This window comes from Sarcophilus harrisii, chromosome 1 (assembly GCF_902635505.1).
Source record: "Sarcophilus harrisii chromosome 1, mSarHar1.11, whole genome shotgun sequence".
NCBI lineage: Eukaryota > Metazoa > Chordata > Mammalia > Dasyuromorphia > Dasyuridae > Sarcophilus > Sarcophilus harrisii.
Window position 1 is genome coordinate 364629264 of NC_045426.1, and position 20292 is coordinate 364649555.

A 20292-nucleotide genomic window follows, 5' to 3' on the forward strand; every position below is an offset into this window, starting at 1 on the left:
ACTTTCTATCTGTATGACCCTGGGCAGATCACTTAATCCTAATCGACTCACCAAAAAATAATAATCATGATGAGCCTGAATCACAATAAAGAAAAAATTAAATTTGGTTCCCCATATGCTGATTAAGGAGAGAGAATGTGCATAATGCATTTTAAAATAATTTCATGTTTAAAAAGTTGAGCTTAGGTATTTAAAGCTCACTGAAAAACTAAACTACCCAGAAGGATCCATGTCCTTGGGATTCTGCATTGCTGACCCATACGTAAGGCATGATGACTAGAGCTTTCCCCTGGAATACTAAAATTTAGAAAACATTGCACCAATCCAGAGTGGTTTTCTTACCTCTAGCAACCATTCCCCAAATACCATTACCCCTCTAAAATGTCACTGTCCTTGAGCCACCACCCACTCTCAATTAAGGTCTTAGAAGAAGACATTCTTCTTTAAATACTTCAACTGGAAAGCTAATCCTCCTATTCCGGTTTCATATTTTATGATCACCTTAGCTGAACCCTGGATATGGTCTAGATACTTCTTTTATAGCCTGTGCAAGTGCTAGAAAAAATTGTTAAAATCATGAAGTTTATCTTCACTACCACCTCCTCTGTGCCACCTTATCCAGAGTCCCACTATTCCTTCTCTCTTAGCAAAATGTATTATCACAAAAGATCCTGTTATCTTATCATTTATACTTTAGTGTGAACAAAAGTTTCTGTGTAACCTCTCCTGAGATTATGTGGAGGAGGAGAGAGGAGTTGCATTTTACACCAGGGGATAGTACTTTTGTGCTGAAAGGGATCTTAATTTAGTCCACTTCCCTTATTTTGACACTATAGGAGACTCAGGCCAAATGAAAGTAAAAAGGTAAGAAATGTGGCATGGACAATACAACCAGCAAAAGAGGCAACCCTCAAACCCAAGACCTCTGATATTGTCAGCCTTGCCTCTCATCTTACTTTTCCATATTTTTTTCCTCTCAGCTGCTCATCTACCTGCCTAATGGCTGCCCAGTGTTCTCCATGACCTTTTGAAAGTCCAGGCTTCCTAATCTTCCACCTCAACCTCTCCCATTTGTTGTATTTCATTCATTCTTTCCCACCCCCAACATCTTTAGTTGGGGAACTTACCCTACCCTATTCTCATTCTTCCCCATGTCTCAAATCTTACCTGGTTTATGCTCCTCTTCCTTTGGAGATATAGTATGCCTCCTTCATTTAAAATGATGAGGAGGATTACATTGAATTCCCAATCCCTATATTTATGCCAACCTGCATTTTTGATTTCCTTCACAAGCTAATTGTGCAATATTTCAGAGTCTGATTCTTTTTGTACAGCAAAATAACAGTTTGGTCATGTATACTTATTGTGTATCTAATTTATATTTTAATATATTTAATATCTACTGGTCATCCTGCCATCTGGGGGAGGGGGTGGGGGGGGGGTAAGAGGTGAAAAATTGGAACAAGAGGTTTGGCAATTGTTAATGCTGTAAAGTTACCCATGCATATAACCTGTAAATAAAAGGCTATTAAATAAATAAAAATAAAAAAATAAAATAAAATGATGAGGAGGGTAGGAGACAATTCAGAAAATGCTGTTTCTAGAGTGGAGCTGAGGCAGTGGGAAGAGACTGGGATTTGGAGACCAAGAATGAAGGTTAATAGCCCAACTCTCCCATTTGCTCCCTATTCATACAAAAAGTCAATTCCCTCCATGGGCCTTTTTTCTAGTAAAATTATGGGGGATGGATCCCCAAGTATATGAAGGCCCCTTTCTCTGGAATTTGGGCATTCTGCAGCAGACAGTTCAGCTTTATGACCCCGCTATGAAGCTGTGTGAAGAGAGTTGGGTCTCCTAAGCTGGAGGCCTTCAAGTAGTGGCAGGAAGGCAGCAGCCCAGTAAAACTCCGTCCAAAGAAGTCTCTTCTGGTAGATTATGACCTGTGGCTAGTGGTTCTGAAACAGCTGTTTCTGAAGGTCCCAATGTTCTCTATTGCTTCTCCCTCCAATTCTTCTGGCTGTGAAAATCAGATAGTGCTGAAGTTGAGTGCTGAAGTGTTAAGAGTAGGAGATCTCTCCTGGTATCAGAAATGACATTCAAAGCATATTTGGCTCTGGGGCTGCTACTCTGCCCTCTGTACTGCTCCACCCCACCATCAGCACAGAAAGAGTCAGAGTAGCTACTGGGGAGAGGGCCTTATCATCTGGCCCTAAAATATAACCCTCATACATGCAATCAGTCCATACCGTAGACAAAATCATCCCTCATCCATCAAGTAAAAGGCTGGCTCCTCATTCTCAGGCATCTTATAGTTTCTTTTTCCTTTCAAGGTTACCTTTGCTACTTATTTTAACCTTCTTTTGCCTGGATAACTCTATGCAGGAAGGAGATAGAATATGATTTGCTCTGGTCGCTTGGTTCTGATGAGGAGAAGAGAGTAACTCTGGGTAACTCTGGGAACCTTCAGAAGTCTCCCCACCATCTCATCTCCAAACTAGTCATTTTCCAGTTTCCCTCATTCCAAGATCAAAAGGGCCCATACCTCAACCTATACTCCAGAATTAGGCCAGGCTTGCATGGGGAATTCCCTGCCATAGAATGACTGATGACAAGCCAATCACAATCTGGAGTAGCCTTTAATTTGACTAATTATTTGTGATTTTTAAATGAAACTTTTTATGGAGCAGGCAAGACTGGTATGGTGGATTGTCTCTGAAGGCAAATTCTCAAAAGAAGTGACTTTTAAACACTCAACAAATTCTCAGTTACCTCTCTCTTCTGAAGGGTAGAACAATAAACTCCTCCCAAGCTCAGAACTTTCCAAGTAACTCCATTTTCCATGAGCTGCTCTGCTTGGTTTGGCTCCACAAACATCTTCCTCTTCCTCCTTCCCCCCTTTTAATTTCTTTTTGTTTATTCTTTCCCCATTAGATTGTAAGCTTCTTGAGGGAAGGAACTCTATCTTATTTGCACATCATTTCACACACATCCTCCACCAACTTAGCACATTACCTGTTATATAATAGGCACTTTAAAAAATGTTTACTGAATGGAACTGAATGATTGAATTGAGTCTGGGTTTAAGTTTCACTTTTGATATTTATTACCTGTGTAATCTTGGGCAAATCATTTAGCCTCAGTTTCTTTTTCTGTAAAGTGTAGGAATTGATTTTCATAATCTCTGAAGTCCCTTTCAGCTCTAGTTTTACAATCTTAGTTTTAATTATTGAATTAATGCAATGGAATTGAATTTCATGCAGAAAGAAGAGGAATGGGTAATAAAGGGACATATATAATCCTTAAAGCAAATTTGGAAGAGAAATACTTTGTGTGATATTTTCAGATGGAGAAATAAGTAAGTGGGGGCACTTCCAGGCTGTTGCAGAGTGGGGTAGGTGTGAGAATTGGATAGGGGTTTAGTTTCCGCAGAGTTATAAAAATTAAATTAGAGAAATACAAAGAAATGAAACAAATTTTAAAAATGAAATTGAAACCTAAGAAATGGAGGCTAGGATGCAGAACAAGGAAACAAAACTAATAAAAGTAAAATGTAATCAGGAGTGAGGGACTCAAGACTTACAAACAATTGTAGAATGTAATCAGAGGTGGGGACTTAGAATAAGAAAAATGATTATAAAATATAATCGGGGTAGGGACTGCCAAATGGAAGGGAAGATGTAATTAAGGGCTTATACTCAGGTTGGGGGAGGGGAGAAGTGATAATGTAATTAGGGATGGAGACCTATGTGTGTGAATTAGACTCTCCAGATAAATTGAAACCATTGTAATATTCAGCCAATAGAGAATCAGGGGAAGGACTGAATTAAACCCAAATAAGGTGACAGCCAAGGAAAAATATAATGCTGTAATAAACAGTGGAGTTTTTCATTTGGGGGGAATTAGGTTGTGACTGCTGTGGTACTCAGCCAATGGGGAATCAGGGGAAGGAGTTGCATTTCATGTTTAAAAAGGACATGCCTATTTTTTTTCCAAGTGTTCCTATTCTATAGGGTACCCATTTCTGTAGTTGTGTAATTAAAGACTTTTAACTTCACTCCTCTCAAAATCCAATGGAGTTATTTCTCACAGTAGGAGAAAGAGAGCTAGATCATAGCCAGATGACCTGAATCTCATTCCTATTTATTGTATTCACTGCTTTTGCATGCTTGGGACATCATTTCCCTGCCTTGGATCTCGAGTTCAATTAAATGATGACAGCTAGATGGCACTATGGATAGAGTGCTAAAGTCAGGAAGACTTGAATTCAAATCCAACCTGAAATTCTTACTTCCCTGTGACCCTCAACAAGTCATTTAACCTTAGTTTCCTCATCTGTAAAATAGGAATAATAACGGCACCTTCCAGTAGTGTTGTGAGAATCAAGTAAAATAATAATCATAAAACATTTATCACAGTGTCTGGCTCTCAGTACGCATTGTAGAAATGTTAGCTATTACTCTCCAGTTCTAAATCTTAAAATCCTTTGAAATGCATAACTTAAAATAAATAAATAAGTAAATTAATTTTTTTTAATCCTTTGAAGTCAAGGGTCAGAAAGCAAGGTGAGAGTAGTAGGACAGGTTTATACTTTGTCTCCCTACCTCTTACTATCTGGAATGAGTCTGAGCTCTTCAAGGAAATGCTGAAGAAGTTTAGTCAAAGAACATGTTGGGTGGGACCTCTCTCAGAAGGAGTTGCATGAACTTTTGAGGTAGTAATAATAATAACTAGCATTTATATAGCTTTTTGTTTGTAATATATTTTAGCTAATTCAGTGAGAAACAGTTGATGCCCAACCCTGGAAACTCTGCCAAGCAGCCTAGAATTGTAGTTTAATGCATAGAACACTCGATTTGGAAGCATGAAGATCTGAATTCAAATCCTGGATCAGATACTTCCTAGCTATGTAACCCTGGATGAATCAGTTAGACTATTGCCCCAAGAAGGATGTCACAGATTGAGGTAAAGCAGGACCAGGAAGTTGACATGGAAAGAGAAGTCTGGGGCCCTTAAAAATCCTTAACCTTTCTAGAGTAGCAGCCAGAGGTCCAGCTCCCAGGGTACATATCAAAGACCTGGCACTCCTCATTCACACACTTTGAGGGAGGAAATATCTCAGAGATAAAAGTGTGGGAATCTGCAAATGGTGCCCTTCCCTTTGGGGTGTGGGCCGTTCTGGTTTTGTTTTATTTTCATTTTCTCACAAGAATGAGAATAGCTCTGTTAGGGCTGGGTCCTCTGCCAGGGTCAATGAATGGGACCCACACAGGAGCATGGCATAATGAAGAAGGACACAAGGGCATTGACTTGAACACTGAAGATGATTTATGTCTAGTTTTTGCACACACTTGAGGCAACTCTGGTATAATAAAAAGACTCTTGGATTTAAGGTTAGAACTAATCAATTCAACAAACATTTATGAAATACCTGAGGGCCATCTCCTGTCATCTAGACCATTGGAGCAGATGGCTCTGGAGGAGAGAGGCAGGTAATTTAGCACAGCCCTCCTCACTTCAATCCAATTTTCTTGCATGTCATGGCATCCCCTCCCTGATATCATAACCCTCTTCTAAAAAGGACAAAAACAGCAACCTGAAGTATCTCTATGTACCAGGCTCTGAAGATGAAGGTCAGATAGTATCTACCCTCCAGAAGCTTACTTTCTATTGTGGGAATACAAAATGTTCAGAGTATATACAAAATAATTCCAAAGCATGAGTGATGAAAGCTACTAACAATAAAGGAAACAAAGAAAAGTCTCTTTAAAACAGTGTCACTTGAGCTGAATCTTGAAGGAAACTAAAAATCCCAAGAAGTTGAGGAGAGGTGGGAAGGCATTCTGGGTATGTGAGAAAGACTCATGCAACATGTAGTATGAGGGGAAGTACACAATAGTAACACAATAGGTAACTACTGAAGTTTCTTGATCTGAATAGTGATCTGCATCTCTAGATGTCTATTTGGCAGGTATATAGAGGGTTGTTTTGAGAGGGAAGAGTCTGGATGCTGAGAAACTAATTAGAAGCTTATTATAATCATCCTAAAGAGAGGTTAGAACAACCTGGCCGTGGTAGTTTAGAGAAGAGGACAAGTACAAACATGTTAAGGAGATATAATTAATATTATATTAATAGTTAACTGGGGTTCTCTTTTTACATAGTAATTTTCCACTTTATAATGCAACAGCTGCTTCCTAGAAAGTGATTTTGTCTTGATTTTTTCCTTCTATCTTTCCTTTTTTACTATTGTTGGTCCACTTCCTATAAGTCACAGAATTTCTGAGTTAGAAAGGATATTGGGGACCATCTAGTCCAATCCACACCTAACCAAAAACCCTTTCCACAATTTGCCACTATAATATTCATTTAGCCTTAGGCCTCTGGTAGCAAGGAATCCACTTTCCCCAAGGCTGCCCATTCCATTTTTAAGATGGCCCAAATGATTAGAAAGTTTTTCATATCTGAAGATTAAATTTGCCCCTCTGCAAGCTTTCCCATTACTCTTGTTCTTCCCTCTGGAACCAAATGGTCCAATTATAATCCTTCTTCCAGATGGGAACTTTAAAAATTCTTAAAGACATCTGTTATATAAACTTCTAATCCTTGTTAAACTTCTCTACTTCCTTTAAGTAATCACTTTGTAGCATGATCCCTTCACTCTAGTCATCTGCTTTGTTTGCCAATACCCCTTGTAAAATGTAGTACCCAGAACTGAATATAATCCCTTGATATGGTCTGACCAGAGCAGAGTATTCCACATCTAACCAATCAGTAAGCATTTATTTATTTGGGATTTTTTTGAGGGGAAGGGTTATATGTACATTCATTTTTTACATATTTCCATATGAATCATATTGGGACAGAAAAATCAGAACAAAAGAGAAAACCCCCCAAAAAAGAAAAGGGAAAAAAAGGTGAAAATAGTATGTGCTAATTTACATTAGTCTGCATAATTCTCTTTTTGGATGCCAATGTAATTTTCCATTCAAAGTTTATCGGGGTTGCCTTAGATCACTGAACTGCTAGAAAGAACCAAGTCTATCATAGTGAATCATTGCAAAATCCTGTTCTATGTACAATGTGTTCCTGGTTCTGTTTGCTTCACTCAGCATCAGTTCATGTAAATCATTCCAGGCCTTTATATAATCAGCTTGCTCATCATTTTTTATCGAACAGTAATATTCCATTATCCTCATGTACCACAACTTATTCAATCATTCCCCACTTAATGGCATCTAATCATTTGCCAATTCTTTGCTACCACAAAAAGAGCTGCTACAAACATTTCTGTACATGTGGCTACTTTTCCCTCCTTTATGATTGCTTTGGATTACAGACCTAGTGATGGTACTGATGGTTCAAAGGGTATACACAGCTTTACACCCCTTTGAGTATAAGTTCTAAATTACTCTCCAGAATGGTTGGGTCAGTTCACAGTTCCACCAATAATACATTAATGTCCCAGTTTTCCCACATCCCCTCCAACATTTATCATTATCTTTTCTGTCATCTTAACCAATATGATAGGTACCACCTCAGAGTTCTTTTAATTTGCATTTCTCTAATCAATAGTAATTTAAAGCATTTTATCATATAATTATAGGTGGTTTTAATTTCTTTATCTGAAAATTTTCTGTTTAGATCTTTTGACCATTTATTAAATGGGAAATGAATGTATTCTTTTTAAAATTTTTATTATAGCTTTTTATTTATAAGATATATGCATGGGTAATTTTTCAGCATTGACCCTTGCAAAACCTTCTGTTCCAACTTTTCCCCTCCTTCTCCCCAACCCCTTCCCTAGATGGCAGGTAGACCAATACATGTTGAATATGTTAAAGTATATGTTAAATACAATATATGTATATATATATATATATATATATATATATATATATATATATATCCATACAGTTATTTTGCTGCACAAGAAAAATCAGACTTAGAAATAAGGTAAAAATAATCTGAGAAGGAAATCAAAAATACAAGCTGACAAAAATAGAGGGAGTGGAAATGGTTGTGGTTCACACTCATTTCTCATAGTTCTTTTGCTGAGTGTAGATGGTTCTTTTCATTATTGAACAAATAGAACTGATTTGGTTCATCTCATTGTTGAAGAAAGCCATCAGAATTGCTTTCCCCAAGGCTGCCCATTCCATTTTTGAGATGGCCCAAATGATTGGAAAGTTTTTCTATCCATCAGAATTGATCATCTTATAGTATTGTTGTTGAAGTATATAATGATCTCCTGGCCCTGCTCGTTTCACTCAGCGTCAGTTCATGTAAGTCTCTCCAGGTCTTTCTGAAATCCTCCTGCTGATCATTTCTTACAGAACAATAATATTCCATAACATTCATATACCACAACTTATTCAGCCATTCTCCAATTGATGCGCATCCATTTAATTTCCAGTTTTTAGACACTACAAAGAGGACTGTCACAAACATTCTTACACATACAGTTCCCTTTCCCTTAAGCCCAGTAGTAGCACTGCTGGATTAAAGGGTATGTACAGTTTGTTAACTTTTTGAGCATAGTTCCAAATGCTCTCCAGAATGGTTGGATACATTCATAATTCCACCAACAATGTACCAGTGAGAATGACTGTATTCTTTAAATTTGCCTCAGTTCTCTACATATTTTAGAAATGAGGTTTTATCAGAAACACTAATTGTAAAAAAGTTTTTCCCAGCTTTCTTCTTCCCTTTTAATCTTGGCTGCATTGGTTTTGTTTGTGCAAAAACTCAGTAAGCATTTATTAAGTATCTGCAATGAGTCAGGAACTAAGCTAAACTGAGCTTGCAAAGCTCAGAGAATGCAAAAAGGGCAAAAGATGTGCTCTGTACTACACACAAAAAACTATACAGGATATTCTGTATTATATATGTTACACAGAGCAATCAACAAAAGGAATTGCCCTAACATTAAGCAGGATTGAGAAGGTCTTCTTGCAGAAGGTGGAATTTTAACTAGGATTTACTTGAAGGAAACCAGGAAGCAAAGGTGAAGCTTGAGAGTTATGTTAATCAGTTTCTCTGATAAAAAAAAAAAAAAAAAAAAAAAAAAAAAAAACATATTCAGAAGCCTTAAGATAAAAGGGGTTCACGAGGAAATTTCCTGGAGTCTCAAAAGTTACTCCACCGGGACCTAAGAGTTGCCTTTATATACCCTTGTCCAAAGGGCTCACAGTTGGGTTCCAAATCAGTCCCCCTGTTAGCAAAGCTAACAGACTGACCCAGGTCTGCTCCCAAGTATTTTCATATACAATAGTTTTAGGGAGTGGGGAATAGAATTGAAAAGATTAATTCAAGCTACCCTAGATCCAGCTTCCCTAGTATCTTGGCAAACAACAGCAACACTATCATTTCTTTACTTTTGAACATTATACCTGAACAATTCAGACAAATATTAAAATAGGGTTTATTTTTATTTTCATTTCCCAAAGATGGCATATTAATCTTGTAGTAAAATTTATACCTTTATCCATGTCATTGATAAAAATGTTTATAGCTGGAAGGCCAGGCACAGATTTCTGGGGCATTCCAATAGAGACCTCCTTCAAAATTAATATTAAATTGTTAATAAGTATACTTTGTATTACCTTTCAAACAGTTTTAAGTCTACTTAATTGCACCATAATCTAGCTGACATCTTACCATCATTTCCATAAGCATAGGGCAAGATAATTTGGCAAATGCCTTGCTAAGATCTTGCTAATCTATATTTACAGTGTTTCCCTGGTGAATGAATGAATGAAAAAGCATTTATTAAGCTTACTATATATACCAGGCACTGGGCTAAGTACTGGGGCTGCAAATAGAAAAAAACAAACAAACAAAAAAAAAACCAAGATGATTTGTGCTGCCAAAGATTTTATAGTATAATAGAAGATAACTTATATGGAGAAGATGTAGCCAGGGAATAATGTTTTGGGAAAAGAAATCAGAAGATTGGTGAATGGAGTCAAAGAGCAACCGACTTAGACTTTTTTCCCAGGCATGGTAATCTTAATATGATTACTGTTTCCAGAGGTAGAATTGAAAAGGAAGGGTGTAGCAGGAGCAGAATGGTGGGTGTGAGTTAGACTAGTTGGGGTAAATGTTCATCAGTCAGAAATCCACGATCCAGGGCAAAGCTAGAGTTGTAAGATGGAGGTGAAGGCTAAAACATAGAAATAGGGCACAAAAGAAAAAAAAGAAGAAATGAGTTGGTGTAATCCATTCTTGGAAGTCATGCTGATGCTCTATGATAACCATTTCCTTTTTGACGGGTTCAATTGCCATTTCAAGTTTGCCAGGAACAAACATATTAAATAATACACAAGTAGTATTTTTTTAATGTCATATTTGCTTTTCCCTGTTCTAACCTCTGAGAAAATAAAGAAATATAGAACATAGAACTTCCTCTCAAAGCATTTATGGTCTACTTGGGTAGGCAGGGTGTAGACCAACAAAAGGCAGCATATGGTAAAAGTCAATGGGTATAGATAGTAAGCCCTAGGGTTCAAAGAATGGAGAAATTACTGCTTTGGGATGGGCTACCAAGACATCATGGATAAGATGGGATGGGTTATGTCTTGAGGAGTAGGTGAAATTTGTATAAATTAATGGATGAATAGAGAGAATTCACATTATACATAGACTTCTAGATACATTCCGAAAGGAATGGCCTTTTTCCTCAAACCTATATTTTAGATTTTAATATTTTAATTTGTATTTTATACAAATTATAATATTTTATATTATAATGTAATATTTTAATTTGTATAATAATATTTTATTTTATAATAATATTTTGTTTCATTTTAACATTTTAATTTATAACTTTGGTACACTTATCATGGAATATTGTATATTCTGGATAGCAGTATTGATGGTTTATGTGTATACTAAATTGTAGTCTCCTTGAAGGCAGGAATGAAGTGTTTTCCTAAGTATTTTGTCTCACTCAGTATCCAGTATTGGTACTCTTGTATTGGTACTCTTGCACAGTAAACACTAAATATTTATTGAATTACTTTAAATGAAACCTAGCTGAATTGAATTGATGAGAAAGAACATGAATAAAATTATAGAAACAAGAGTGAGTTTACTATCATGAATTAGTGGTATCAAAGTGAAACAGAAACAAAGCCCCTACACCATACACAAGGATCATTGTGGGCATATTGATTTAGAAAACTTCATAGTAGGGGCAGCTAGGTGGCTCAGTAGACAGAGCACCAGCACTGAAATCAGTTCAAATCTGACCACAGATATTCAACACTTCCTAGCTGTGTGACCCTGGGCAAGTCACTTAGCCCCAATTGCCTCAGCCAAAAAAAAAAAAAAAAAAGTCAGAGTAACATTGTCTATGTCCTATTATATTTATTTGATAAATATTTATAGATTAAAAATTTGTCTTATTAAACATTTCCCCATTATATTTTAATCTGCTGCGTTCAGGAGTTTTGCATCATAGACCACACTTTAATACCTCTGGATGAGGGGACAATGAGTGGGTCAGCCTGACCAGAGCGCCCTTCCTCTCAGATCTCATGGGGTTTTTTATTATTATTATGGACACCTGTTTCCTAATCCATCACTTCTGCCTTGTGTCTCTGCAGGGCTCCGGATGAGAACATGGCCAATGGCATTGATGAACTGATCGGCATTCCCTTCCCCAACCATAGCAGTGAAGTCCTGTGCAGCCTGAACGAACAGCGCCATGACGGCTTACTCTGTGACGTCCTGCTGGTGGTCCAGGAGCAGGAGTACCGGACCCACCGGTCAGTCCTGGCCGCCTGCAGCAAGTACTTCAAGAAGCTCTTCACAGCAGGCACTCTGGCTGACCAGCCTTACGTCTATGAGATTGATTTCGTCCAGCCAGAGGCTCTGGCTGCCATCCTGGAGTTTGCCTACACATCCACCCTCACAATCACAGCCTCCAATGTCAAACACATCTTGAATGCCGCCAAATTGCTAGAGATCCAGTGTATTGTTAACGTGTGCCTGGAGATCATGGAGCCTGGAGGGGATGGGGAAGAGGAGGATGACAAGGAGGACGATGATGACGAAGATGAGGAGGATGAGGAGGATGAGGAGGAGGAAGAAGATGAAGAAGATGAGGATGAGGATGATGAGGCAGAGGATTTTGCTGATCAGGAAAATCTGCCTGATGCCCAGGATATCAGCTGCCACCAAAGCCCTTCTAGGACAGACCATCTCACGGAGAAGGCCTATGCAGACACCCCCAGGGACTTTTCCAACCCTTTCCAGGCTAATGGCAGCCCTGGTCATCTGGGAGTCATCCGCGATTTTTCCATTGAGTCTTTATTGAGAGAAAACCTCTACCCCAAAGCCAACATCCCTGACAGAAGGCCTGCCTTATCACCCTTTTCCCCAGGCTTCTTTCCACACCTCTGGCCTGGAGATTTTGGTGCCTTTGCTCAGCTGCCTGAACAGCCCATGGACAATGGACCTCTGGACCTGGTCATCAAAAAACGGAAGATCAAGGAAGAGGAGAAGGAGGAGCTGCCCCCACCACCGCCAGCCCCCTTCCCTGGGGACTTCTTCAAGGATGTGTTTGCTGAACTCCCTGGGGGACCCCTGGGACCCATAAAAGCTGAGACCGACTATGGCGCCTATCTCAACTTCCTGAGTGCCACCCACCTAGGTAGCATCTTTCCCCCATGGCCCCTGGCGGAGGAACGGAAGCTAAAGCCCAAGGCATCCCAGCAGTGCCCCATCTGCCATAAGATCATCATGGGGGCAGGGAAGCTGCCCCGGCACATGAGGACGCACACAGGGGAGAAGCCGTACATGTGTAACATCTGCGAGGTTCGATTCACCAGGTGTGCTCCCAGAGGCTGGGGAAGGCTGGGGTGGGGGAGGAGGAAAGGCAGAGGAGGACTTGTGGGGTAAGGGGGAATGGGGAGAGTCAGTCAGTCACCCGGCACTGATTCAGCACCTATGTGCCACACACAGTGTTAAGCCTTCAGGATAGAAAGAAAGGCAAAAATCAGAGCTCAAGGTCTGGGGGGGTCAGAAAGTTATTATTCACAAGAACTTCAGATAACATCTTATTCAGAGGAAGAAATTAAAACCCCAGATGTGCTCAGGGTTTTATACCTGTCACTGAAGACATCTCAGTCTCTCACTGGGGTCCTGAGAAGATAACCTAATTTTCTGAACCAGCTACAGAAAAAAACAGTAACAGCCACTGAGAAGGTTTCTTTAACCATGTCCAGGACAAATTTTGGGGACTAGACCCCTTTATTTTTTTTCCATATTTATTTTTATTCTTTTCCATATTTCTATGTCTTTTATTAGATCTATGATCCACTAGTACAAGGAGTATCCAGGAAGGATCGCCTGCTCTCAATCTAGATCTATGTCTTTCCTTTGATTTATAATCTTAGAGATTTACGAGGGAAAATGAGAGATTAGGTGACTTGATTAAGATCTCACAATCATTATGTGTCAGGAGGACTTGAACCCAGATCTTTGGGATTCCAAGGCTCAATTTCTGTCTCACACACCATGCTGCCTCTCTTATTCTCTATTCTCATTTTCATGATAGGTCAGAAAAAAAACATAAACTATTAGAAAAAAAAGTTAAAACTATGAAGAAGGGGCAGCTAAGATAGCACAATAGACAGAATGCTGGATATAGAATCAGGAGGACCTAAGTTCAAATCCAACTCAGACATTTAGTACGATCCTGGGCAAGTTACTTAACTCTGCCTCCAAAAACACCCAAACAGCAATCGTAAAACAACAGGAATTTTTGTCTTACAAAAAAGGTCAGTAATATTTGTACCATTCAGACAATGAAGCAAATTGGTTTTTTAGCACTCTTTATAATAAGATTTGTAAAGCAATTTCAGATCAGATCTGCCCATCCCATATTTTGAATCATCTTATTGTTGAGACTGTCATTCACCAGAACCATCAGCAAACATGAGTGTGCTATCAATTTCCAAAACAGTTAGGAAAAACCATATGAATAGTAATGTCAAAGCAGCTAGATGACTGACTGCTTGTACTATTTATTAGATGTAATGGAAAAAGCATTGACATCGGAGTTAGCAGGATTGGATTCAAAATCCCTCTCTGATGTTTATTACCTGTGGGACCCTTGACAAGTCATTAATTTCCCTGATCCTTATTCTTCTCTCCTGTAAAGTGAGAAGGGGGAGCAGCTACCTAGTATAGTGGATGGAGCAGTGAACCTAGAATCAGGAGGACCTGAGTTCAAATTTGACTTCAGACATTTACTAGATGTGTGATTCTAGGCAAATCATTTAATCCTGTTTGCCATAATTTCTCTATCTGTCAAATGAGCTGGAAAAGGAAATGATTAATCCTCCTATATCTTTGCCAAGAAAACCTTAAACGGGGTCACAAAGAGTTGGATGCAACTGAAATAACTGAACAACACAATGAGAAGGTTAGATTAGGTGACCTCTGAGGTTTCTTCCTAGGAATCTGAATTAATGAGAAAGTGTCTGCCACATGGTGAGTGTACTGCCATCCCAAGTATTAGACTCGATTAAAAAAAAACACACATCAGAACTTTACATATGACAATATTTTGTTTTCTTCAAGTAGAGAATCATAAAATCACAATGTTTCAGAATTGGAAGGGATGGTATCTAGACCAAACCTTCTCAGAAGGTTAACAAACTTTGAAGCATTACACAAGAGTAATAATTATTATTATCCCTGACAAGAGCTGCTTAACCATCTCTAGTGACAAGGGAGCTTAAAACCCTCCAAGGCTGTCCATTCCATTGCTGGACAGTTCTGGTTAGTAAGAGTTTCTTCCTTGTGATAAGCTAAAGTCTGGCACCCTGAAGGTTCCACACATTGACCCTTGACGTTGGACTAAATAAAATGTCTCATCTTAGTTCCACATGACAGCACTTCAGATATGAACATAATACTAATATTCCCTTCAAGGTCTCTCTTTATTACACTAAAAAAGAAAAAAAAAAAAACACCAATTCCATTACTTTGGTTAGCTATGCTAACCAAATTCCAACTCTAGGGTCTTTTCTGGAAATAACCTGGGGACATGATTATCAGTAGCATAGTCATTTATGGTAGCACATTGTCCTTTGAGTATGGATTTGATAGGGGGAATGACCAAATGGAATCCAGAGTCAAAGCTGATGAATTAAGTCAAACAGGAGTTTCTGTTTTGGGTTAAAAAAAAAAAAAAAAAAAAAAAAAAAAAGAGGGGTCTTGGGGAGGCGGGGGAAGCAACAAAAACGCAATGTTCTAATGGGTAGAGACAGACTTGGAATGAAAAGACCTGGGTTCAAATCACATATGAGCATTGGTAAGGAGATTAAGTTCTCAGTCTTCCATTCTTTAAAAATAGAAATTAGAGATAAATTGTCAGTCAATGTCAGTGGATGGAAGTTCCACACTGGACGTTCCTTCTACTGATGAAATCAAAGGTCTGTAGCAAAAATAAGACAAAAAACAATAAACTGATAAAGTTGATTTCCTTCTCTGGCTTTTAATCAGACTCTAAAGGCAATTTCCAAAGCAGAGCTCTAAACACGTGATAAATAATTACAATATCTCTGAAATAAGTTTATACCCTCCCAAGGTGACTACTTTGAAGGGTGCCATACTCACTCGGATGTGTTAGTTCTGACTTATGGGTTAAGAAGCTAGGAGAAATTTTTGTTTTGTTTTTCTTCATGTTCATACTACATAGGGACTGAGTTAAAGGCCTTTCTTTATGTACAATTTTTTCAGCTAATCCTTTTCCTATAATGCTCTGACTGATGCTTTCTTCCTGTGGTTGGCAACTGGACCCAGCAGCTTTATGGCAGGCAACAGGGGATGTGTCCCTGTTGGAAGTGATACATTGCCATCCTTGGTTCACTGATGAATCTGCCCTGGGTTTCAGCTAAATCCTTGAGTTGATCTTTCAAATCCCTACCCTGTCATCCTCCCATTGACCTAATCCAGGTCCTGAATCATCCCTAAGATTCACATCAAAGCTGAGCCTTGCTATTCTTGGCCCAGACTATATTTCTCAGTGTCCTCAGGCCCCTTCAACCCCTGCCAGTCCACAGCAGGCACGCAAGCCAGTAATGCTCAGCAGCACCTGGGAGCCTTGTCCATACCACTAGCCAGGCTTACCGTGCCCTCTGGCTCCTAGTTTCCTTGGGTAAATGCGGAGCAAAAAGGAAAATATTAGAAAACTTTTCCAAGGTGAAAATGCTCTATCAGTTTTGACCTGAGAGAAAAGCAAGTGATTTATGGTGGCAAAGAACATTGATACTATGTTCAAGGAATTGTGCTAAGCACTTTACAAATATTATTTCATTTGAGTCTCACACAACTCTGAAAAGGAGGTGCTATTATTATCCCCTTTTTATAGCTGAGGAAACTGAAGCAAACAGAAGTTAAGGGACTTCATCAGAATTTTAAAGCTAATGAAGTATGTGAGGTTAAATTTGACTAAATCGACAGAGCTGACTAGCTGCCAAAACACTAGATTTAGAATCAAAAGACTTGAATTTGAATTCTTGTTCTGCTGCTTTCTATCTGTGTGACCTTAGCCAAGTCACAGGCTCAGGCTTCAGTCTCCAATTTGCCATCTGGGGAGCCCCTTTCCTCCAGCATCTATTACTTTTATAGCTTTTAGTTCAGCAAAACAGTGTAAGGAGCATTTGTTAGCCACATACTGTGTGTGCTAGACACTTTGGAATACAAATGTGAACAATGAGCTGCCACCACTCTCAAGGTGTTTAGAGTCAATTGGGAGCACATAATGAATGAATGAGTAAGCACAACAAAGGAGTAAAGTAACAGGACAAAGACAAGAAAAAAGCACACTAGAAAAATCTGAGAGGAAAACACTTTCACGTAGGGGAGACCTGGGAAGGCACCTGATTTAAGCTGTAAAGGGAGAAAAAAGGATTTTAATAGACAAAGAGATAGGAAATCAGTGTATCCCAGGTATATGGGATGACCTTTACAAATGGCCAGAGGTTGAGAGTAATAGAACATGATCAGGGAATGGTTAATAGTCCTATTTAGCTCGAATATAGTGTTCATGGAATAAGACCTGAGAGACAAGTTGCAGCCATACTGTTGTGGGCTTTAAATGCCACGTAGAATTTGCATTCTGTCCTAAGTGGTGCAGTAGATAGACCACTGGGCCTGAGTCAGGAAGACCCGATTTCAAATTTGGTCTCAGACACTTATTAGCCATTGTAATCCTGAGCAAGTCATTTAGCTGCTGTCTTTTTCCTTTAACTGCAAAATAGCGATAATAAAAGTATCTACTTCTCAAGTTGTTGGAAGGATCAAGTGAAATAATATTCATTAAAACACTTAGCATAGTTCCTGGCATATAACAGTTACTATATAAATATTATTTTTTAAAAATTTCTTATGGCAACAAGAAGCTACTTACTAAAGGTCTAGGGGTAGAAGACCTGTGCCTTAGCAAGATTATTTTAGCTGCAGTGTGGAGAGGGGAGAGATTGGAATCAGGGAAAACAGTTAGGCTATTCTGCTAATACAGGCCAGAGATTGCAGTCTTCTGCTAAAAGACCTGGAAACTCTTATGGCTGATAGTCGGGCAGAAAGGAAGAGAAGAAATAAGGTGGCAATTTATACAAACATTGTGTCAGGGATGTACCTTTCCTACACAATCCAGGATGGCCTTTGAGGAACTCTGAAACTCCTTTTAAAAATACATCTTTGTGTAAGGGGATGTTAGATTTCTGGCTCTGTACTTTGCTGGGTAAAATTTATTCAGGACAAGCAAAATATACACTGTCAAAGCTTTCTGACAAGACCAGAATATTTTTTGCCCTTAGCAACAAGAGAATCCCAACAGGTTTCAGACAGAGAACTGTTTGAAAATAATTTTAATAGTCTGCAAACCATAGGGTTTAACAATAGGACTCTCGACAAGCTTACTCAGAAATTCATCCTGGATTCTTTTCTATTGTCCCTGGCACACATTCACAAAGGAGAGAATATAAAGAGACACTAACCAACAGAAAAGTCATTCCTGGTTACCATCTGACTTTTACCTATCGCTAGGATGTGGCGCACTGCACCATGGGTTGGTCTTCCCTACCAACAGAATCCCCTGATGGGAGATTCAAGGAAGCATAAAACAGTCACTGTCTTCAAGAAGCTTATGGTCTCATTGGGGAGATGAGGTATATACACTGGCACTTGGAAGACAAGCATGAACAATGAGATGCTCTTATGCCCAAGTTTATAGTCAATTAGGATAATAGGTACAATACAAGAAAGGTGTGATAGCACAAAAGAAAGAGACATAAATCCCACTAGAAAAATCTGAGAAGAGAACACTTCAGTTTAGGGAAGAGTCAGAGAAGGCACCTAATCTGAGTTGTGAAGAAAAAAAGATTTCAATAGGCAGAGATGGCCTTTACAAATAGCCAGAGGTTGAGGGTGGCAGGAAACAACATCAAATAAACCAAGACTAACAGGTAAACAAGTTATGTACACACCACAGGTGCTGTAGGAGATGGGAGGACAAGAAACAGTGAGGAGTTGGGGAAGGATGCATGGAAGCAGTAGGACTTGAGGTGGTGTTGGAGGATAGAGTGATTTCAGACAGGTAGGAGGGAGTTCTCTCTAGATTCTGCTCCAACCACAAAGTGTTCAGTCCCACTTGTTCCTTGAATCGGAGCTCTTAAAATTGAGATTAGCAAATAATCATATATTAAAGATGATGGGGACCTAAAACTGTACCAGGAATAAGAGGAATACAGATCGGAAGGACCTTATAGTTTGGTTTAGAGAAAATGTACATAAAACAACTGTGAATGACACATATTTTAGAGACAGATTTCTGCCTCTATCCTGTTAGATCATAATTTCAGAGCTGGAAGGCATTTTAGATGCCCTCTAGTCCAACCTCTTCTTTTTCCATATGGGAAAACTGAAGTAAAGAGAAATTAAGTGACTTTCCCCGGTTCACACAGTCAGTGTCCAGAGCAAGATTTGAAACCAGTCTCCCTGACTGTAAGTCTAGTGCCTTATCTGCTACTCTGCTGCATATTCATCTCTAGATCCTTGGGAAGGAGTATTTCAAATTGTGGTAACTGGGAGTTAGGGAGGGCCAAGCTAGATGCTTCTTGTCATACCTTCTAGTGTGTTGAAATAAGACAGAATGGCCAAAGTAGGGTAAGAAATACACTTATGAGCTGTGTGCCCCTAAACAAGCCACAAGCCTTTCTCATCTGTAAAATGGGAATAGAATCTGTAAAAGCTAGTTATAAGGCTAAGAGCTTCAAGTGAGTCCATGAATAGAAGGAAATTTGAAAACTTTAAAGATTTCTATAAATGTCAATTAATATTATTTTAACATCTCTAGATTTTAGAAAAACAGACCACTTATAGACCCAAATTCCCTACTTCATATATAAGCCCATACTAAGCACTCCGAGAAACGTTCCCAAAATGTGATTATCTTCTCACAAAGCAGTGTTGAGAGCTGGGATTTTTGTTTGGGTTTCAGTTCTTCAGCTAGGGTTTGTTTTTTTCTAATTCCCTAACTTCTGGCAGCTCTTAGAACCTTATTAAGATAATGTAATATCATTAGCAGCAGCAGGAAGAAGGGAGTTTGTTCCATACCATCAGGTTGTCGAGAAGATCTGTGTCTGCAGTGCTGGGAAGGCATTATTCTGATAGGGAATTTTATGGAGGGCAGTTCAGTGTTAGACCAAAGGTCTCCCAGCTCTTTTTATTAACAGTGGGTATGGATGAGCTCATAGGGAGCTTCTTGCTGGCCTGGCCTTCTTTTCAGAAGGTGAATTCTTTGAGCTGGCAGGCAGGAAGGCAGCAGATTGGGACTCAGGTAGGCGTGTAAGTGGCTGGAGACAGAGGGAAGGAAGGGAAGGAGGGTGACAAGTGCAGGAAGCATGACTTTTATAGATGAGAGAACTACAGACTTGACCCTAGGCCACAAGGTTACTGATTGGTTCATCACTATTATCTCTATTTTCTAAAGTGGTGGTGGGGTTTTTTTTTTGGGGGGGGGGGAGTTTGGGTTTTTGGCTTTATTTATCTTTTTAAAAATTTCCAGAAGGAGGATTTTTAACCTGGACCTCCAAATGGAATTGTAGATGGATATAAGACACTTGGAAACTCTAATGTTATGATAACTGTATTTCAATATAATTGGTTTCCTTTGCAATCCTGTGTTTTATTTTATGCATTTAAAAGAGTATTACATTTTTTTGGTTGTTTTTCTTTTTACATTGTTGTAGTCACTGTTTTGGTTTTTTTTTTTAA

General features: G+C 38.9%; 1 protein-coding gene across 3 annotated transcripts in view; it reads left to right on the forward strand.

The window, feature by feature from the left end:
- Positions 1 to 20292, forward strand: part of ZBTB7C (zinc finger and BTB domain containing 7C) — a 565868-nt gene that overhangs the window by 537607 nt on the left and 7969 nt on the right. For all 3 annotated transcript variants that reach the window (XM_031945971.1, XM_003759531.4, XM_031945972.1), the window contains one exon: positions 11607 to 12833. In XM_031945971.1, coding sequence (XP_031801831.1) covers positions 11623 to 12833 — 1211 coding nt within the window. In that variant the 5' untranslated portion in view covers positions 11607 to 11622. The remainder of the gene's footprint in view (positions 1 to 11606; positions 12834 to 20292) is intronic.